Source organism: Akebia trifoliata, chromosome 4, assembly GCF_017979445.1.
Source record: "Akebia trifoliata isolate Shusen 1 chromosome 4, ASM1797944v1, whole genome shotgun sequence".
Classification (NCBI taxonomy): Eukaryota; Viridiplantae; Streptophyta; class Magnoliopsida; order Ranunculales; family Lardizabalaceae; genus Akebia; species Akebia trifoliata.
The window spans coordinates 7,438,594-7,461,629 of NC_141378.1; the positions used below are offsets into that span (position 1 = coordinate 7,438,594).

General features: G+C 35.7%; 2 protein-coding genes across 3 annotated transcripts; one reads left to right on the forward strand and one right to left on the reverse strand.

Moving 5' to 3' along the window:
- The first annotated feature begins 278 nt into the window (after positions 1–278).
- Positions 279–18,969, forward strand: LOC147403427 (TNF receptor-associated factor homolog 1b-like). Of its 2 annotated transcripts, none has more exons than XM_086439007.1 (13): positions 279–434; positions 861–1,080; positions 6,660–6,771; positions 7,723–7,811; positions 7,894–7,962; positions 8,054–8,183; positions 10,210–10,368; positions 11,310–11,658; positions 13,174–13,286; positions 13,511–13,661; positions 14,833–15,272; positions 15,358–15,574; positions 17,511–18,969. In XM_086439007.1, the coding sequence occupies exons 2-13, from the start codon at positions 906–908 to the stop codon at positions 18,849–18,851; spliced, it is 3,345 nt and encodes a 1,114-aa protein (XP_086295133.1). In that variant the 5' UTR covers positions 279–434; positions 861–905; the 3' UTR covers positions 18,852–18,969. The 2 variants fall into 2 exon arrangements, with proteins under 2 accessions (XP_086295133.1, XP_086295134.1); XM_086439008.1 differs by having other exon boundaries at positions 15,358–15,565.
- Positions 18,970–21,934: 2,965 nt separating this feature from the next.
- On the reverse strand, positions 21,935–22,300 carry LOC147403428 (sigma factor binding protein 1, chloroplastic-like). The gene has a single exon (XM_086437560.1). It carries the CDS (start codon positions 22,298–22,300, stop codon positions 21,935–21,937), a length of 366 nt encoding a protein of 121 aa, XP_086293686.1.
- Between the last annotated feature and the right edge of the window lie 736 nt (positions 22,301–23,036).

Genomic DNA, 23,036 nt, shown 5'->3' on the forward strand with positions numbered 1-23,036 from the left:
GTAAAATATTATATTACCCCGGTGAAATGTAAGATCAAGTTTACTTGTGGAAATGGCCAAATCCAAAAGTCAACATTTTTTTTTACGTTTTAATGGTGAAAATGAAAATTTTTTTTTCTAAAATTTTGATTTAGTAAGTTTTTGAAGGATATATTTTGAGAAAAAAATAAATAAATTAAAATTTCATCCTTTGATCGTAAAAAAAAGCGGCGTTGCAGGGTAAACCTAATATTACCAATTTTAAAGGAGGTATTATTAAATTTCCCATAAACATGTATATATATGTATATTTATTTATTTTTATATTTCAGGCTTCGCTTTACTGGCCTTCCGAAGCCCAATCTCTTCTGCAGTTCTCTCTCTCTCTCTCTGAGGAAAAACGGCGTCCATTCGCCATTAATAACGAACAATACCAGCTCTGTTCTTCGTCATTGGTACGGCCCTTCGTTCTACAAACCCTCTCTCTTTTATCTTCTTCATATCCTTCTTTATATATCGTAATTTATTTAGCGTAATTTATTCGTTTCGATTGGGTCTTTTCTAGGGTTTATGGTACCGTTTCTGCGGGTTTTACGTTATTTTTTTTTCGTATTTATTTGCGCGGTTTCATGGAATTTTTATTTTCGAGTATGTTTTTTTGGTTCTGGCTTCTGGGGTGATTTTATTTGTTCTCCTTTTGTTTGAAATAGATGGTTATTGATTGTAGGGATTATGTGAAATTGATTTCTGATTATGCGTTTTCTGATGCAAAATGGGTTTTTGTTATTAGGGTTGGAATGAAGGTGGTTCAATTTGGTTCTGATTTAATTGATTCATTTGGAGGATTTTCAAAAATCTGATTTTTAATCTGGTGAGTTCAGGTGAAGGATTTGGGGTGAGGAAAAATTGTTGGTGGAGTTAAAAATATGGCTGGGAGTGTGAGTGGAGATTATGGAGTTGGGAGGTCATCAGAGGTGATTTCAAGTGGACAGAGTAGCCAGTCCGGAGAAGCTCTGGCGGAGTGGCGGTCGAGCGAGCAATTGGAGAATGGTACCCCGTCGACTTCACCTCCTTACTGGGACACCGACGATGATGATTGTGGTAAGCTATTCTCCTTAGTTTTTGTTTTTTATTTTCTTTTCGTTTAATCTATATTCCTGCTCATTTGTTGTTCACATTCATCACAAAAACAAAGTAATAAAAGAAGAAAAAGAAGAATTAATGGGAAAAAATTGAGAGTAGAGATGGATGTGTTAGTTTTTTCTTGTTCAATGAATTGGTGGGTGTTTAGTAGTTTTTGAGCTTATTGAATATTTAAAAGGATTTTTACATGCTGAAAATTGATTCATTGATTTTTCTTGAAAGAGACAAATTTAAAAATAATAATTTATACTGCAATTGTTTTTTATGATAATGTGCTTGATAATGGATATAGAAGGCTGTCAGAAGGTTTATATAACTATTGAAAAGATGACTGCAACTATCTCAAATTTATCTGCTATTATATCTTTTGAAGTGCTTCTTTGAATATAATGAGATGCATATCTCTTTGAAAAGAGTTATTAGTTAAGAAGTTTTTATTTACTTATTATTGTTGGTTTTAAAAGAGAAAGGCAATGTGTGTTCCACAAAAGGAGGAAGTAATATGCCTTACAAAATTAGATAAAATCTCAGTTGCCTACGCCTGCTATGCAAAGAATGTCAGAGTTCATAGAGGTGGTTTGTTGGAAGAAGTGGTGGTGGATTGACAAGGAACATGAAAAGTTGTTGTAAAATAAAAGTTGGGGCTAGGAAACTTCTGCGTTTTGCTCTGGAAGGAGTCAATCTGGTAGTTATTTTTTACTGAGTTTTTGTTAGGGGTTATTTCCCATCTTTAAGGGCAAGTAAAGGTCCGTTAAAGCTTTGTCGATTAATGAATATAAAATAAAAGTCCTCATTTGAGGCTTTACATTTCATTTAAAATATAGGATCACAACACAACTATCAGATCGAGCTCATTGGAATATTTAGTGAGATAGATAGCAACAGAAGTAATTCATTACTTGACTTGAGGAAAGGGAAGGTTTTCAATTGTAAGTCAAGCATCCATCCTTGTTGGATGAGTATGAATTCCCTTCTTGAGAGAGCTCGGAGATGGAAGGGTATTTATATTTTACCACCTTGAAAGGATCACATCAAAAGAGCTAGTGAATATGGATCGGGATTTGAAGATGGTAGAGTAGTAACGTTCTTGCATCAATGTGTAATTGATAGTGAGATTTTCGGAAAAAAAATGACAACACCAAAATTCAAGAAAAAAACACAATGACGCGCCACTAACATAAGAGGATAAGAAATATTTCCCAAAAAGGAGGATAAGCCTATATAAGTAAGATGTATAAGGAAAAATTCCAAAAAAGATGGGATAGGCTTATATAAGCAAGGTGTATTGTTTTAGTTGAGTTTTTTAGATAATCTCGACTAAAAATCGATGATGAGTTGGACTTTGGCAACAAAGTTGCTTTAGTAGGGACCACACCAATGCTCAGGAACATCGATTGTGAGTGGGTTGGAAGTGTTTTAGATCTCGAGGTGTTGTGTAGACAGAAAAATCACAAGTCCTAGATGTCCGCCTTACTCCTTTAGGGTGATTCAAGAGGTAATCCAAGGTACAAAATTGGCACACCCAACTTCACACACTAAAGTTATGGGAAAAATATTGATGTTGTACTTTCCTAGGATACATTACTCTTGTCAGGTTAATGGCTTAACCTGAGATTTTCAATTGCATCAATCAGCGCTTCTTAAAAAAAGTTCGACTCAAATTTCTAGTGCTTGGTCGTATACACGGGTAACTTCTCTATAGACAATCATTGTGGCTATTTGTGATAGATGGATAATGGTATGATAATTGGCTAGCTGAAAATGGTTGGTGTGATGATTGATGGTTAGATCAATGCTGTGATAATCTGATTAATCTTTTCCTTGTCAAAGACATCGTAAATAGGGCATATACTACATTTTACTGGCTGGTTGCATCCCTCAACGAATCCATCTTTTTGTGTTGATTGTAATTGCATTGATTTGTTGACCAGCTCTCGTTCCTTAAGAAGGAACTTGTTTTGATGCCAAATGATGTAGGAGAAATGATATGCCTACTTAGATAAATAGGCTTGTTTGGACATAAAACTAGAAAAACCACACTTCAGAAAGCGGAGGTCTTGAATTTGAATCTTCCCTTAGGGGCCACTCTCAAGGATTTATCCCATAAACTACCTGGTGTGTATGGGGCAGGGGACTTCATGTTCCTTGAGAATTAGTCGGGTGCTCTATGAGGCTTAGATACCTTGGTTCCAAAACAAAATAGTCTTTTGATGTGGTTGAATCAAGAGATACCATAACATGTCTTTGCAAGAGAACATTCATAGAACACTTGGACTAACCAACGTTAGCAAAATTTCAAAATCCAATGATCCAAAATTGTTAGATTGGGGTTTGACTGAGGTTCAAACCCCTTGAACCCAACTTCATTTGCTATCCGCTAACCCTATACCTATCAATATATACATTTGAAAAAAATTGTAGTGAAGAAGAACTCAAAATATTAATATATGATAAATAAATAAAAATATAAGATTTAAAAAACTGTAAATAATATAAAACTCTAACTTTTAGTATTATTTAATAAATTATAATTGGATTTAAAATAAAATACAACATCCACCAAGATCCAGAAAAAATTTAAAGATTTTATGTATTTTGGGTAACTCAACTCTTTAATTTATGAATATTGCTTTAAAAAGAGGTTGCATGATTTGGTAACTCTCACTTCAATTTAAGAAGCTCTTGTAAAAAACCATTAAAAATGAATTATTTATGGACTTGCACGTTGTTTATATCTTAATTAAGAAGATTTCTATAAAAATCTCAAAGAAAGGGATAATGACATATGTGTAGCTTTTGATTTCTTATTTAAGATGTTTCATACAATGTTAAGAAGCATGGTTTATAAAAACAGCCGGTTTTGATGGTTGAACCATTAACCTATAAACATCAACAAAAACTGACGGTTCTTTAGCAAATTTCGGTTAACGAACCAGATTGCATACCAGTCAGACCTGGTCAGACCATTGGTCCGGTTCGATTTTAAAAAGCTGAATCAAAGTACCATATGTGTTCTCGTAACAAACTATTTATAGGAAAATGAAACCTTAAAACGTAACTTAAGACCTAGGAGGGGGAAGGGGTAGAAATTATAATTAAAAGAATAATAATTGTGGATACCACTTTCCCCTCTCCATTAAGAGATGGGGGAAGGGGTAGAAATTATAATTTAAAAAAAAAATAGTTGTGGACACCACTTTTCCCCTCTCCATTAGATAGAGACATTTGTCTCCTCGGAATAATACAAATATATATTAGCTTAGTATTGTGCATGGTATGAAGATCTCTATTGTCTACAACAAATCCAATAATGGAGCTCGGTCAAAGCTAAAGAGTTGAGAAGACGTCAAACAACCAAATTGGTGTAAAATTCCAAGGAAGTCAAGATCATACAAGACTTCTCATCCCAAAGCACCAATCATATTTAGCCAACCGAGATGTTGATGAGCTGTCGTCACGAAAGGTCTTGTAGTCTCCTTCCTGATATCACCTTGACATTAAGCCGGGGACCACACATCCGTATAATTGGTAAATTGATCGGTAGTAGCCATCCATTTCGACAAGAGAGTTGACCTTCCATCGGCTTAAGCCCATATCTCAGTTGGTTTGACACATTGCAAAGCAACTTTGAATCGTGGGTTCAAGTCCAACTTACCCATAAAAAAGAAAGTTGGCCTTCCCCAAATCAGATCGCTTTGCCTTCAGATCCTCACATATGTGAGATATAGAGCAAAGCTTATCAAAGGGACAGAGGATGGAACATTGTTTGTAAGCAAGCCTCCAAATTAAATATCTCTGTTATTTTACATTTAGCAATTTGAGACCTTTCTACCTCAAACTCAATTGTTTGCATCTAATGTGATGGGCACATATCTCAGAACTACTCAAGTATTTCTCACTAACCTGTTTGTCTAACTCATTGTCCAACTTATGAGACACCTGGTCATTTATGTGATGACAACTGTTCTCAAGAGTTTTCCTATAAGTGTTCAAATAAAAATCTAAAGAGGGATTCAAAAAATTCACTCCCACACTTTCTAAGATCATCTTCTTTCTCATTTCACCTTCTTCATCTCCTTTATCTGAATTCTGACTTGACCGTTGGAGTTCCCTTGGCAGGCACTGCACCAATGTCCCATCTTCTCTCCTTTCCTTCTTGCCTACAGACAGAAGACTTGGAGCCTTCTACATCTCTCCAAAGAAACCTCTTGACGAATATGAGGATCAAGCAAATCCTAGTTGTTTGATAAACTGAAGAGCAGCCCATCTGTCCTAGTTTTGATCTCGAGGAGTAGGTGGATTGAAAGTCCTAAACAATGTTTTATATTTGAGCTGTCACATGCTTGAAACACATGAGGTGCACATGTCAATGTTGAGACCTCTGAGATGTATGTTCCGTTTTTTTTTTTTTTAAACTCACTCCTTGAAGCTTACCCACATGCTACCACACTTTTTAGGTGTGCTATGCGGCACTTTTGTGTACTCTCTGGTGGAGGTGCACCTTGCATGCATATGAAAAAGTTGATTTTATGTGATGCTCACTTTGCATATGCAAGGTCTGATGCTAATCAAGCCTATTTAGTAAGTTTTATATTTCACTTTTGACTTAGTTCTTTTATCTGTTTTCATTGCTTTGATTTTAACTTTTTACAGCTATCATGATTCTCACCATGTGTACACTAATGACAATTACAGTAAGATGATATTCTAAATTATATTTATATCCATTAGATTCCCCTACTTTTCTTCTCAAAGTTGTCAAAGATGATGCTAGAGTATGAATATGCTAGGGTCTGCCTAATCCCATCTGCGATAGCTAGTGAAAAAAAGGTTAAAAAATGAAACTCATTTTAGAGAGACCAAGGATGCACCCAGGCATTTTCTTTTAAACGTATGATGATTTGCTTGACGTCTTACAACTACTATGGAAGTTCATTGAAGTTCCTTAACTCATCCCACCTTAAATTAAAGCTTGGGCCTCAACTTCAACTGAATCTCATAATTCTGCATCAACCTCATCTTAAAGAAGAGCTTATGTGCTCTATCATGATTGAAAGCACATCGACCCGAATGTCAATTCGTAGAAGCGAATGTCATTCTCTTCGAGGCTGGACAAACTTTTGCTTGATACGAATTGACTGTCGTAACTTATTAGGAATGTTGATTTTTCAATCATTATCAATCGAATAAGAGAGGTTTAATAATACTTTCTAAGTATACGACACTGGGAATAAATTTCAAACTACTAATGAATCTGTCAGTAAAAGAAAATAAGCTTCGTAGACATTCTACACACACAGCCTTCAAACCCTTACTGGTTAAGGATGTTGTACTTGCAGCTTCATGAAATACTTCAGGCTATCGTGTGTTTGTAATCTTTTGGAGCCGTAGCTCTATTGTTGTCTTTTGTTCTTTTTCTTGCTTTCTTTCCCTTGGTAGGTCATCTCGATCTACTGCTTGTATTTGTTGTTCCCTTTATCTATCAAAAGAAATTGTGTGGGTATAGTTGTTTGTGAGTTGATTTCACTCTTATGTAGGGCCAAAACCTTCAGAGCTATATGGAAAGTTTACATGGAAGATAGAGAACTTCCGACAAATTAACAAAAGAGAACTTCGAAGCAATGCATTTGAGGTTGGTGGGTACAAATGGTATGTTGTTATCGATATTATTTCATTGTTATTGTCACGCATGACATGCACACTCACACTCACACTCGCACATGCACACACACACACAATGCATACGAAAAACCCATATCCAGTTTTTGGCTACCCAAGTCCACACCCCTTACACATGAAAAAAGCCCCTATTTCTGGTTCAAATATGTAGTCTTTGTGCAGTGATTGCATTTCTGCCGGCATTATCTGATTTGTTACACCAACCATACCGAGCCAGGTGTCTTTTTTTGTCTTGACTTTTTTCCCTGTTTTTTCAAAATGTCATGACTTTCAATCTATAAGTTGGTTTATGGTAAACATAGTTTCATTAGAAATCCCAGATATCTTTAAAATTGTATGCACTACCAAACGTTTTATTTAAATACAAAATTTTAAATGAAAATTTCCTATAAGGCCCTTCACAAACTTAAAGTTAAGTTTTTAACTATTACCAAAGATATATGCAAAAGTAGTTTTATTTTTATTTTTTATTAATCCATTACCTTTTTAATAAACTTTCTGTTACTTTTGTCTGAAAAAAATATGTACGATTAATATGGTTATTTTGTGTAACTTATTTTCTTTGACAAAGGAGCACTACCTTGGATTTTACTAAGTGATGTGGTGGGTCGCCTCTATATGGTTTCTTCCTTTTGATATTGTAATGTTTATTTGGGTTATAGTGTTAACGTTCTTCAATTAGGTAGTAAGAGTGGATATAAGAACTCTAGAATTAACAAAGCAAATTGCTATATAAAATTGAATGATGGAACAAGATTTGTTTTGGTCTATATTTTTGGTTAAGGCATAGATGATTATAACAATGATGGTGTTTAGTGTGTAGTGTTTTTTATTTATGCATGCATACAAATACACATACTTATGATGCACAGGCAACAGGTGTTACCTCTAAATTAAAATCTTGTTGAAATGAATTTGTAGGTACATCTTAATCTACCCTCAAGGATGTGATGTCTGCAACCATCTCTCTTTGTTTCTTTGTGTTGCTAATCATGACAAACTTCTCCCAGGTTTTATAAATTTAACAATATTCAATTTGTTCTATGTTATTGGTTCTCTATAATTGACGTCATTGTTTCCATCCATTCACAGGATGGAGCCATTTTGCTCAGTTTACAATAGCTGTGGTGAATAAAGATCCAAAGAAATCTAAATATTCTGGTTTGTTGGCTACATTCAGTTTTAAGTGGTGTGATGAAGCCTTTTCCCTTTAATGCTTTTGGATGTAATGAAGTTAATGGACATTTTGTAGATACATTGCACCGGTTTTGGAAGAAAGAACATGATTGGGGGTGGAAAAAATTTATAGAGCTAACAAAAGTGGCAGATGGGTTTGTTGTTTCTGATGCACTTGTTATAAAGGCTCAAGTCCAAGTTATCAGGTATTCCTTTATTTTCATCTTTGATTAGTCTTTGCCCTTTATTCTGTGATCTCATATGTTTACAGCACAATGTACGATGTTGTCTGCTACTTATTTCTCAGTGTTGCCTTCTAAAGCTTTATCACTTGTTGGATTGCATTCTTCATTAATTTAAGTCTGGTTTACCTTTTTTTCTTTTGACCTGATGGTATACTCCTCTTTATGCCTATGGTTTGATTTGATCTTCTGTTGCTTTTATTTTTTTAACTCCTGATGTTTTTACGACTCAGATAAAAATCAGAATTCGGAAGTTACTTACAATTATTTTGTGAATTGTCACTTAAAGCAAGCACTGCTGTGTTCATCCATCTCCTTTTCACATCTCTTAGTTACTCAAATGCTTGGTGCAGCATTATCCACAAATTTGACATAGATCAGTGAATGATGGATCAGGATAATGATATGCTATGGTGAAATCTTTAGATTTTTTACACTGAACCTAATATGACTGTCTTACCATGTGGAGCAAATTGTTGGAGAATCAAGAAACAACGTGTTTGTAGTGATCAGAAAAAGAAGAAGAAGAAGAAGAAGAAAAGAAACAACATGTTCATAGAATATGTGTTGTGAAGAATGAAGATAGGGAGGATGAGTTATTTTCTCCATTGAAGACATGGGCTGACCCATTCCCCAGTTTCAGATAAGACTTTGGCGATGATGAAAAGGGATCAAACTGATAATTGGCATAGCTGGCAATAGCCTGGTCCTGTGTTTTTTTTTTCCGATCGGCCTTAGCCTGGTCCTTTTAAACTTCTTTATGCAATATAACCATATACTGTGAGCCATTTCTTTAAACCATAAATTATAGACTTATGGGTACCATGTTAGTCAATGATTATTTTATCCATAACATTTGCAGTCTCAGCCTTGCCCAAACTATTTGGTGTTGGCCACATGAATCCTTGCCACAATTTCATTCTTAACAGGAACATGTCTCCCAAAAAATCTCATCATTTAAAGCGGGAAAATGAGGACATTTAATCAAGTTTGATAGCTTCTTTTATGTGTTTCTGCCATTTCCTTTTTGTTTTTTTCTCATCTTTTGATTTGTTATGAATTATGAAGTTAATCTGAGGACAATTGTCATGTATGAAAAAAATCTTACGTCTATTGTTTAAGTGTTCTACAGTTTATATCAAATCAGGAGGTTTGGACAAATGTCTTCCAGTTTGCTATGGGTTTGGCCAACACTGTCTGGCCCAAATAATTTTATTTGATAATTAAAGATGAGAATATTATAAAGGGATGAACCCAACAAAACGTGTACTTTGTGGAAGTCAAAACAACCTACCAAGGATTACCATTACTCGAAAGACAAAATTGTCCTTCCCCATTACAGACTTTAAAAACTAACGACCATTTGAATATAAGAGCTTTGATTATTAAAACTGTAGTTTGCACAAACTTTTCTTTCCCATCGAAGACCACCTTCTATTTTCTTTATTTCCATCGCCCCCGAGGCCCCAACAAATCCGAAGGGGAGGAATCTTCTAGTCACCCGGACTCTGGAAGAGAACTATTGTACATGCTGTTAAGTTGCTCTTGTTTTTAATAGCATTCATCCATTATAATTTTTAAACTTGTAACTGGAGTCCCGATTCAGTTGTATAGACTTCTGTTCATATCATTGATTAGAGGTTTCTGATTTGGTTGATATAGAGTTTCCTGGGTTTGATATTTCACTAGGTACAACCGATCAAAAAAAAAATATTTCACTAGTTACATGCTGAATGTTTATTCACCTATGCAAATTACTATCCAGGTTGAAAATACATGGTCTACCAATTTTAATATTATGATTAAGTGGATCACTCGTTGCTATTTCCCTTTTTGTTTTTGCTCTGGACATTGGTCGTTAATTGCTCACACATGATCTGTGAGCTCTACTATATTGTCAAATGGATCTGTTTGCTACTATTTCCTGTTTTGTTTTTCTCCGGACAATGATCATTAACTAATTCTGCTTTTGTATCTTATGATATTTAAGAGAAAAATCGCACCGTCCTTTCCGTTGCCTTGATTGCCAATATAGAAGAGAACTAGTTCGGGTATATTTAACAAATGTAGAGCCAATTTGCCGGCGTTTTGTTGAAGAGAGAAGAGGCAAGCTTGGGAAGTTGATTGAGGATAAATTGAGGTGGTCAAGGTAACTTCTGTTTTTCCTTGTCAGAGTAGTGTTAATTATATATTTCAGGTCCAACTGGATATTAGTTATAACCATAAAAAACCATAAGGAGTTTGGGGAAGGCAGCTGGTAGCTTTTGAGCATCCAAATTAAATGGTCTGGCGACTTGTGGTTTTTATGGCTATGGATCCTGTATTCTCGTTTAAACCATTCCGGTTTGAGCAATAAAAATGTGCAGTCCTTATCGCAAAATCTTCTTTAACACTTGGATTGTGGGATCCACTTATGGAACTCATGAGTTTTCTTTGTCACCCAGTATGTTTACTAATGCCAGTTATCAAATGGGTCCAAGTGTCAGACTTGGTTGAGCTCTATATTTTAGGTACTAGACATGAGTATTGTTTCACACCAAATACTCCTATAATGCTGGCTTTTATTTTATTTTAGTTTTGACACAGATCCAATAAAGATACCCTTGTTATGTCGTGTCATTAACTCATTGTAGGTATCACTCAATTGGGCTTTCAGCAATGACCTACATGTGTCAATGTGCGACACTGATACGGAGTGCAGATATTCCCTAGAAACCTGATACGTAACATGTCCATAAATCATGAAACAATGCATTTAAACAGGCTATTATACATTAAACTCATTCAATTGATACACCATAGAAATAATATATCTAAACAAATAAATATTTGTTTGGAAAAATTGAGTTGGTTTGTGTCTGATTGAAAATTCTTTGAAAACTAGATTTTTCACGTAGATATGAGTTCTTGACAGGTCCAAGCAGCATCGAAAACCATTTAACTTTGTAGCTTGTGAGCTACCAACTAGGACCTCTTTCTTTTATGATCTTTGTTTTGCCATTTTTAATCATCCAATCCAACTTCATTGTGTTTGTTTGGTCAGTATTTTTAATATTTAATAATGATCTTTTTTACTTGTCATGGATGCAGTTTCTCAGCTTTTTGGTTAGGGGTCGACCAAACTGCTAGGCGCCGCATGTCCATGGAGAAAACAGATGTGATATTAAAAGTAGTCGTGAAACACTTTTTTATAGAGAAGGAGGTCACTTCTACTCTAGTGATGGATTCACTTTATAGTGGTCTTAAAGCTCTTGAATGCCAGAGTAAGAGCAAGAAAGCGAGAGCTAAACTATTGGACACCGAGGAAACTCCACCTCCTATTGTCCATGTTGAGAAAGACATGTTTGTATTGGCGGATGATGTTTTACCACTTCTTGAAAGGGCTGCGCTGGAGCCATTGCCTCCGAAGGATGAGAAGGGTCCTCAGAATCGCACAAAGGTAAGCAATAATTACTTGTGCAAGTGGTATGGATTAAAAGCCAAAGCATCTGCACAACGGCCTCTGAAAGTTTACACACCGTGCGCTTAATTTTCGCTCCCTTTTTTTTTAATTCACTATCTTCTTGTTTATTATTAAATTACATAGCTTTATGTAAACAAAACTTAAGAAAATGTTTATTATAAAAGAAAAGTTAATTAGAAAGAGCAAACAAAGGTGGTTATTTAGAGAATTTTAATCTTGTTTGCTTCTTACTTTTTGTAGCACTCTATGGCATAGTCACAACATTGGGGTTCGGGAATAAAAGGAAAAATTCAGGATAAAAAAACTAAATTTGGAAGAAAATCAAACTAGGATTAGGGCTGTGTGTAGTTGTTTCTACTATGTGGTGTTCTCATGTTGTTTTATCAAAATCCCATATTGAACTACAATAATAAATTTTCAAACCCCTTATTGATATCCATCTCCACATCCACAAAAAGTAACCATAAGTCTGCAAAATAATCAAGCTTTATATTGTTCAAAATATAAAATGATTACAATTATGAATCCAATTTTTTTTTTTTGAAAATATATATAAAAAAAAGTACCTGTTTGGATTCTTCTTCTTCTTCACCTAAGGGAGAAGAAATCCAAGGGAGAAAAGGTTAGTGGCTTAGAGACGAAGGGTTAGGTTTTATTTTCTTCCTTTAAAGTAAGAGACAACTTTTTGTGTCAATCATGGAGTTCACGAATTACTCTGTGAAGTTCGCGACTAGAACGGAAAATCACGATTAATTTTGTGAAGGAAAAACGATGTGATTTAAGTGGGACTTTTACCGAATTTGATAACTCTTCAATAGTTATCCTAATATATCTTTTTTTCCCCCTTCCATTTAGGATCTTTTAAAAACAATCCTATTAGCTTTGTTTAATGATTCTGTAATTTTATTGTATTTATAATGGATTGGGACAGTTTCTACGGAAGTCATTTTTTGAGATTTTTTTTTTTTGTAGTTTGAATGTTTGAGCTTCATAGCAAAAATGTAAATATTAATATCCTAAAATGAGATTTTTTTATTTATTTAGTTTGAATATTTGAGCTTTATAGCTAAAATGTAAATATTTATATCCTAAATTGCATAATAAATTGCTTAAGTTTCATAGGCCTCACTTAGGAGACACGGGGGGTTGGAGGTGATTCCTATTTCTTGCCTATTGTGCAAGTCTGAATGAATTACTACACTGATGGAGATAAAATTGATTGCACTTCCCTTTTTATCATGAAGCTTTATGGAGTTTCTATGCTGTGTGCACATACATGGGTTGTGGATTGAAAGCAATATGTTTTTGTTAGCTTGTAAACATTATTTAAGCATATTTTTAATATACAAAGGTTTTCATCTGTGCACTTGCATCGACTCCAAAATACCATTTGCCTCAAATTTCTGTATTTGAAATTATATCTCTGTATACTCCTATGGTGGCTCACTGTATACTCCTATGATGGCTCAAAAACTTTCCTTTTATTTGTAGGATGTAACCTCTGGAGAAGACTTCTACAAAGATTCCATTGAACATGATGAGAGACGGCTTACAGAGCTGGGTCGTAGGACTCTGGAAATTTTTGTACTAGCTCATATTTTTAGGTAAATGAAGTATATCTTGGGGATTTTTAATATTTTAACTTTTTTTTTTTGTTTTTTTCAATTTATACTAAATTAAGCTTCATCAAAACCTTATCCCAAATATTTTGGGTTGGCAAAAATGTATTTCTATTGAAAGGATACAAAAACCTATTTGATTTGCGATGAACTAATTTCATATATATGTTCCTTTTCTCGAACTTTATTTCGTTACTTTTGTGTTGCAGCAATAGAATTGAAGTTGCGTACCAGGAGGCTGTTGCTTTGAAGAGACAAGAGGAACTCATACGTGAAGAAGAGGCGGCAGGGCAAGCTGAAAGTGAGCAAAAAGCAAGACGTGGAGCAGCTGAAAAGGAAAAACGAACTAAGAAGAAACAGGTTCAATATTTTTCCTTATTTTTTCTTGTTTTATCTGTGAATCATTATCATTTTCATATTCTCGTCAGGGTCAGTTTGTTACTGATTATGTTCCAATTCTAGATCTGTATTGCTAATGCCATTATATCTTACAAAATAATATGACATGATGGTGGTAAACCATTTAGTCAACCTCTCATAAGTCATTATGCTGTTAAGAAGTATCACTTGATGCATAATGCTGCAAACTATTGTTTATGGCATTGGGAATCAAGACACATGTTCATGGACAGAGTATAGCAGAATTGAGGATACTGAGATGGATGAGTGGACAAACTAGGAAGATAAATTAGAAATGAACACATTTGTGAAAGTGTGGGGAGTAGCCCTGACAGATGGTAAACCAAGGGAAAGTTGATTTAGATGGTTTTGTTATTTACACGAATGTTGTTTATAGTCCGAGTTAGAGGAATGTGGGCATAAAGGAGATTCTGTTAATAAGATTAGCAATGGATTCGACCTCCCAATCTTTGAAGCATCTTCTGAAACAGAAATCCCATGTCACATGCCTCTGCAACCCAATTTCATACTTGAGCCATGAAATCCTGAATGGGCAGTCTCTTGTTGCAAGATAAAATATGCAAATTTGGAAATTTGTATTTAAGCATCGATGAACCACACTAGTGATCATCCCAGAATCAAAACTTTTTTCATCTTTTCCAAACTCTGAATTTTATCTTGTTGTGGAAATCGAGAAGCACTTAGGGTATTCCTATTCCAAATTCCATGCCCAAACAATGATCTAGCCTCTTCACTTTTTACCCAAAATTTCTTTTCCTATATTTTGCTAAATAACTCTATGCAGCAATTTACCATCCTTCACACCAAACCTTCATAACCATTTTCCTAAGAATGGAATTCACATGAACCTCCTTGTTTCTAGGCAAAAACTTATTTTCCAATTTCTAAGGTGGAATTTTCCCTCCTTATCGTTCCATAGAAAGTCAAGAATCAACTTATTTTAACATTAATATAGTATGCTCGTTTTCTTATTTATCTGACTTGTCAATTTATTTTATTATATGTTTTGCAGTAAATAATAATCTTGATTTCATTGTTAAACAGAGATCTTCAATTCATTCTTCCTTTGAACTCTTACTCACACTTCACTCTTCCTTTTATTCTAATCCAGAGTAAACAGAAGCGGAGTGGCCGCAAAGGAAAAGATAAAGGAACGAATGAGAAGTCTGATGTGGCTGTACAAGAGGAGAAGCGTCATGAGAGCTCTACTGATGGAAGACTAATGGATGACATCTCTTTGAAACAAGTACTATCTGTGATTGAAAAGCCTGACACACTTGAAGATGTGTCATTTACTGAAGATGTTGAAACGCTTCAGGCCTATTTGGAAGATAGAGGTGCAAGTCCTGTCAACTCAGATACAGATACATCAGAAGTTCACCCTGCCACAGAAGCCAGTAGCAGCGGAGGACAAGCAGAGAAGAAGAGCATTTCTATAGTGGATGACAGTTCTTCGACATGTTCTACAGATTCAGTCCCGTCGGTTGTTACAAATGGACCCTACAAAGGGAACTCTTTCCCTAACTACAGAAGCCTAACATCTCCGGGCAGGTAACATCGTCAAGCCTTGTTTATTCTTTTTGCTACTTGGAAGGAACGGTTGGTACGTTTTTGAGCTGGGGTTTTAATTTTGTAGAGGAAAGAGTCGGTGTGGTAAAGAGAGACACGATCAGACAAGTTGCGCAACTGACATGTATAGTCAGAATTCTGAGGCTGGGGCTGGGACTGATATAGGGTGCCTACATGATGCTCCTGAAGCTTGTAGAGAGGCTGAACCTGGATCAGAGTCTGTTCTTTCTTTGAAGGATCGCATACAATGGCTTGAGCAGCATTTGGTTGAGAAGGTGGAACTAGTAATATCCTTATCTTCTTTATTTGCTATAATGTTTACCATTATAATGAGGTGGAGTGGAAGTGGTTCGACTCCAAAAATACCCCCACCTTCACATTTAAACTTAGTATAATCAGGGTCATTTTGGTCAAAAATCAAGAAAATTGCAATCCCTCTAAAATCACGTTGGTTGGTTGTTAAAATTACAAAAATATCCTTTTTCACTATGTATACTTCAAAACTACCGATTAATTAATATTTTAAATTACAAAATAAGCCCTTCATAGAAGTTGTCATAGAAACAAATTTGTTGACTCCTGTAGGGTTTTATGGACTAGCACTACTTTTAGATTTACAGATCTTAGGTAGAGACATACACTGAAGAAATTCATGTGTTCATTCAAACTTCTCTTTTTGGGTAGGTTAGGTTTCAATGAAGTGAAAAAAGAAACATACAGAACAGGAGGTTGAGTGGACTATCCTCTATAGGAACATGTTGAAGAAAAAGAAGGATGAAAAACATAATGAACACTTACCCTCTGCGTTGTCTCACTACAAATAGAATCCCACCTAAACATTAAATCCTCAAAATTAAAACCCTAAATTCCTTTTAATGATTTGCACCAATAAACACAAGTCCCAAAATACTAATAATGACCTCATGAACCTCTTTCCTTTACCCCAAAGGCCTGCCTATTCCTTTCCTCCCAAATTCCCTAGAAATTGTGAATGGAAGGCAACTCACCAAGGTTCTCTTACGCGATCTGAATGGAGTGGGACTCCAACTTTGAAAATACAGATAACTGATTTAGGAAAGAGCCACTCATGCTTTCACATCGGAACTTCTGTACTTGTATGCATGGTGGAATGTTGGAAGATTAAGTTTTTGTGGTAGTAGGGTTACCTGTGAACCCTTTGGTCTATTTTGTGGCTACCAATTGCATGATTGGTTTCTTCAGAACTAAGCTGCACTAGTGTCGTATCTTCTAGTTATAATATATATATCCTTCTGGATTTCTAACTGATAAAACTTGGATATTGTTCTTTAGAAACACCATCTAAGATACCTTATGCATATCCTTATTATTGAAACTTTTAGGCCTTCAACTTTGTTCAACGTTGATATTCAAGTCCTTAGTCTCTTGAATTTGGCTCCCCTATGTCGCACTCTTTCAATTTGATCTTCAACAGTTCATAGAAGGAATGCCGCTAATTCAGGCGAAACATTTTATTTCACACCTAGAGGATTTTCGTTACTTCTATTTGTCCTTTCAGAATCCTTGCCATATTGTTCAAATCTCAATTTTTTTTTTTTTTGATAAGTATAAAATATATTGAAGAAAAGAGAGGAACAAAATACAAGAAGAGAAGGCTGAAGTAGCTCCTCAAAGAAAAGCAAAAACGAACAAAAAAATTCCAAATCATCAAATATTACACAAGGAATTCCATCTAAAAACAAAGTCATCGAAAATAGTTCCCGCAAATCTCAAGTTTGTTTTGATAGATATTTGGATGAAGGCGGGGTTTTTGATCCCAGGTCTGTGGTGCTTACCACTCACAAATTTTCAACCATGGTTTTAAAACTCGTTTTGACGTCTCGTCTTGTCCATGAACGATACTGAGTCGTCTTGGATGAATTTTCTGATACGTTTGAGTCATCTCATTTAACAATGAGAAAAATAAACCGTGGTTTTAAATCTCGTCTGATACGCTCGACTTGTCTATCCGTCTTGTTCGTGGATGATACCGAGATGTATCAGACAAGTCGTCTCGGTATATAGACGAGATTTAAAACCATGCTTTCAACTTGCCAAGTTGTAACCTTCGAGGTTCCAAGTTTTTTTCTTTAATGGCATTTTGTTTGTGGGCTCTGGAAGGTTTACAAGATGAATATCTACCGAGTCTCAAACTTTATCCTCATGTTGACCTGATGGGCTATTGCCAAATCCTTGTAACAGGAAGAAGAAGTTGTTACACTTCAAAACAAGCTGGTTATTAAAGATCAGGTCGATGTCGAAAGACCTTCCACACAAAGGATGGAAGCAGAGCCATCATCCTGTCCCAGCAGTCCCATCAGAAATCTACCCTCGAATTTTAAGTCGAAGCCTACAGCTGAGAGCAATTCTCCAGAGAAGGAAAGAACTTCAAACTGCCTCCAACAAACAGAGAAAAGGGTTCCTCCAAGAAGTCCATCACAGCAAATTCCTTCCATCTCCAAACTGGATGCTCACAAGACCGCAACTTCAGTAAAGTCCTCATTTACACCTATTGAGATGCCAATATCTCATCAAGTGTCTGTGATGTTGAGACCTTCGAGCGTTCCTCTCATTCCTGGTCCCAGGCCAACCACTCCTGCTGTTTCCATGGTTCAAACTGGGCCCCAATTAGCACGATCTGTAAGTGCAGCTGGACGATTGGGAACTGACCCCTCACCTCCAACCCAGAGTTACATTCCTCAGTCCTACAGAAATGCCATAATGGGAAAAACTATGGGTGCAAGCCCATCTGGTTTCATTCCTCATCCTCCCGCATATTCTCGACCTCCTGTAGCCTCGGTGTCCTCGCCGATGCTTTCACCTCAGAGATCTGTAAGGAAGGATGAAAGCATGGTTAGGCCAGGCTTTACTTTCGGTTCTGTAACTCCTGAAATTCTCCAGAACCAACCTCAGTGGGTGGAGTGCTCCCAACCATCCCCATCAAGTGGAATTCAGAACCTTGATTTCTATAGTTCTAATAGTAATGGGTCTCGGATGTACTTTACTGATGAGCCAACTGGTGTGTCAGATAGTGCTTCGGCGCGTCTGGCACAGCCTGGGGTGTCATCTGATGAGTTCCCACACCTTGATATAATCAACTACCTGCTTGATGAGGAGCACAGCATTGGAAAGGCAGTTAACGAGAATGCAGTCTTGAGTCCCAACAACAGGCATCACCGCCCCCTCGATCGGCAATTTACTTTTCCCATCGATATGGCTAGGTCTGCAGATGTTGACCCCTCGATAAATTTTTGCGGGTTCGATCGCCTAGAGAGCTACCATGATGATGGAATGATGAATCAGATATATGGCCCTTTCAATGGGCTGAGTGATGTGGTTCCACTATTTGGTCCCACTGCCTATACAAATGGGCAGATCGATAGGGTGATTCAGAACCAATGGCCAATGGGTGTTACTGATCTCTCTTTGCTTAGCATGGCGAGAAGTGAGGGTGATGGTTATCCGTATCAGGTGCCAGAGTATTCGAATCTAGCTTGTGGTATCAACGGTTATACCGTATTTATGCCTTCAAATGGACATTGAGGCCTGTGAAGGAGTTGTTTACCTTCCGTGAATTGATCGTTCTTTGTCTTAATAATGTATTTAAGGAAATTATCAGTATGAGCTTTGGAGTGAGGTTTAAATCCTTTGATAAGAAAAATGTTTTTGCAAAGAATGATTCTTCCTTTAGTTTCAAATTTCGCTTGCTTGAATGTGTTCGTACCACATTTTTTCTCAGATTCCTGGCAGGAGACTAAATTCTGAATCCGCATCACATTGTGGTGACTGTAATATCGAAGGGTCGGCCTTGCCTGATGTTGCGAGTCGAACTTTTCCTGCCACTGCACAATATAGCTTTCTTCGTAGCAATCTAACTTTGCTTGAAGAGCCTTATACATCGTTTGGATAAATTTTTCTTTGATGTATGTCATCTCGTACTGATTTCAGGTCGAATGCAGCGGGAGTAAAATTATGTCAGAACATCCTCAGCTAGGTGAACTGTCCTCATGTATAGATCTTAAGAGTTCAAATATTCAAGATGATTTTTCTTTCAAATAAAATTCATAATACCTTGCATAATCTAATGACCCCCAAAAAAAGTGCCTCAATATCATATTGGGACTGACTAGTTGCACACCAATCTTTAAAAAAATATTTTTTTTATAATTTCTATTTTAACCTGCCGCTTGCACTACAATTCGAAACCTTTTAGGTTTAATCTTTATTTTTACTTGTGATTTTGTATTCTTTGCTTTTGTTTTGTGATTGATTTTTCTCGTGTTCTCTTTGGCTTCAACTTAATTAAGATACTGACCTTTTAATTTTTATTTAAAAATTAGAATCGTGCTAGAGTAGCATTAAAATGTACATCGATTCTGAGATTTTGATGTGCATTTTAATGTTACTTGAGCATTATCTTAAATATTAATATGAACCTGTATATTGCAAGGGAGCGTAAATTTGTAAACATAGCTCTGAAATGATAAAATATTTCTTGCAAAATTTAGTGAACCAAAAATAATTTCTATGGGAATGGTTGAGGAAGAACAGAAAAAAGAGTGCAACATTTTTTAAATTATTTTTGGAGTGTAATTATCCAAATGGAGTGCAAAGGGGAATTTTTAAGTGATGGAGCACAATTGATTGTAGGTGGTGTGCATCATAATAGGCAAAGTCTCATTTTAGAGCTATTACCAATTATGAGACAGTCAGCTATTTTAGTAACTAAAATTTGCATTTTGAGCTATTCACCACATTGTTGGAGAAATTGGGAAGCAATAGGAGAAGCGTTGTGATGTTTTGACGCCTCCTTTGACATAAGCTCCTTGATGTGGCATGGGTTAGAATAATAAATTTTCCTCAGGAAACAAGACAATACATCCCCATACGTGTCCTGAGGAAAAAATTTATGATTTTAACACATGTCACGTTAAGGGGCATTTGGGAGCATATGTGAGATGGGGTGTCAGAAAATCATTATTCATAATAGAAAAAAGAGAAGATAACTAAAATATCAGTCTTTAAATTGATATTTCTCGGAACATGTAAACCGTGATCAACGATAATATGTTATCAACAAAGTTGATTCCCTGGTACAACAAATCAACAGTATATTCATGTGAAAATTTTCTGAATTTGTTCATGCTTGTCGAAAACTAAAATATTGATGAATTACTTTAATTAACAATGTAATCGAGAGAGAGAGAGAGAGAGAGAGAGACCAAAATGATTCTAAATTAAATTGTGTTATTTGAGTGAAATGGACCCTTTTTAATTAAAGTAGAAAAGGTTTTTAACACACCTTTCAATAAGAACAGTATTTGAATCTTTTTTTTTTTTTATATTGGATAGGTGAAGAGGTTAGGTTCAAGGGGGTTTGAACCAACCTTCCTTTGGGTGATCATTGAATCCCAATAATTCAATCAATGGTCAAGTAATAAATAATATGTAATTAGAAAAGTGCTTAAGCAACATTTGGATACTCGATTACAATATTTTATTGGAACGGTAGCATCCTCCAATACATATCTCCTAAATAAATCTCAATCATTGTATTTCATATTTATAAAGTCCAGATTACATGTTTTTTCATTTTCATACATCATCCCATTTCCGTATATGAAGTTAAACTTGGCCAAGTCATGTCTTACATTTCATATGGAATCCTAGTTGTACGTGGAGATGTGGTCAATAGTTTGGTGGGCTAGGAAAAGCTCAAAGCGCCCATTAATGTCAATGATAGGACTTCGAATCCAAATGTTTTCAGAGACTGTAAAAGTCAACCCAAATAATGTTGACTTCGTTGACAATACTCTAGCCAAAAGCTGCATATATGGCGTCAAAAGAAAATCGGGGTGAATTATCATTTCGTGAGCTGAAAAAGGAGTTATTTACGATTCTGGTTAAATGTTCATTTTAGTTATCAAAACATGGATTATCACATTTTAGTTATAAAAAAAAAAATTCAGAATGATAATGAATTTAATGGTTTCAAAGTGCCTATTTCATAGGTTTAAGCGTGTGAAATTGTCACTTCAAACCTGCCAAATAGTTACTTTAAAAACTTTTAAATTCGTTATTATTCATGTTTTTGTAATTAAAATGAACAGTGATTGGAATTGTAAATTTGTCAAAAGTTGATCACTTTCTCGTAAATATCTCAAGAAGATATCCTTCACCAGGGAAACTATGTAATGGAGTTGAGGTCTGTCATGTTCGAAAGAGCTCAATTGGCACCTAAGTCATACACCTTCCCAAACTAGTATTGTAATTTGGCAGAAACAAAGTAGTAAGCCCCCAGGGGATTAGATGCCGAATCATGGTAAGGGGTTCTTGTTTCCTTTTAGTGATAGTAGGAATTTGTCTGAAAGGGATCGAAATTATCTGTCTTTGGTTAAAGTTCGCTCCCTCCCTACCAGTTGAACTACTTTATTTTAGATTCTACTCTTTTGGGTTCCGACTAGAAAGAAAGGGATTCAAAAGATTCCAGATAAGTAATTGAGGTGATTACTAACAAATATTAAAAAATTTCTAAAAAAAAACATCAAAATATAAACAAACTAATTAACTAAAAGTACAAAAGTGCATTAATCAAAGTTTTTTTTTTTTTTTTAAGAAATAGAAGATTACGCATTAATACATGGAGATTGAAATTCAGCTAAACTCTCAAACATTTCACTAAAATAAAAATCTTCTGTGAACCCAATTGAAGATATTGTGTTCATGAACATGTCATCAACAACGATCGGATCAACCATCGTAGTCTTTGACCTTTCAATGTTAGTAACTTCATGAGTAGTGATAGTGGGATTCTTGATGATGTCTGAATCTTGGCCTGTAAGTTGTTGAACAAGTGTTCTAAACTCAGAAGGGTTTCTAGCTTTAACCATCACTGGGTTGGAGATGTAGACAACCTTCATGGGCTTTCTCTTTACTCTAGTAGATAGCTTGCTCCTTGAACTCTCATGGTGGTCTTTGAGCTTATAATCCATTGTGTTTGAGAGAGAGAGAGAGAGAGAGAGAGTTTATGGGTTGTTTGAGCAGCTTATTTATAAAGGGTTAATTTGAAGAAAGAGAAGTAACTCCCAAGAAAGAAGAAAAGAAGGAATGTAGGAAAGCCATGCAAGGAACGAAAAGGGGGGTCAATATAGTATCCAGGATTTCTTCTAAAATGTCTGCTCGGATATTATCACAAAAGTCCACATTTCTAGATGAGCCCCTGGGGTGTATCCTCCTCAATGGACCTTACTTATATTCCTTGCATGTAGCTCACTGATTGGTTGATCGGTGCCATTCAATCCGTGGGCCACCCTTATGTCCAAAGATCAGACTTAGTTAACGAGGAACACTAGAGACTCTCCAATCATTCTAATTTTTGGAAGATCGACTATTGTTAAGAAGTGGGCTACTTTTTGACAGTCCAGATTGATTGATTGGTTGATTGATAGTGGTTGATTTTCATGGTATAAGAAGTAGGGTCCATAGAGAAATATGGTTTCATTTCTACGGACTACGGAGGACTTTTTCTTCTTCTAAATATCCGTACTTTTATAGTACCGATTACGGAAGCTTCATATGTCACTTAGAAGCTTCCCAGACATTGGTTGTTTTGTTGAGCTATGGATATTTTGGGACGCGTAGAAATTTTTTAGGTCCAACGACCAATAAGACAGTGACAGGTTGACCAAATCAAATTACGAAAATTTGTCAAGGGATACTGAGAAATGC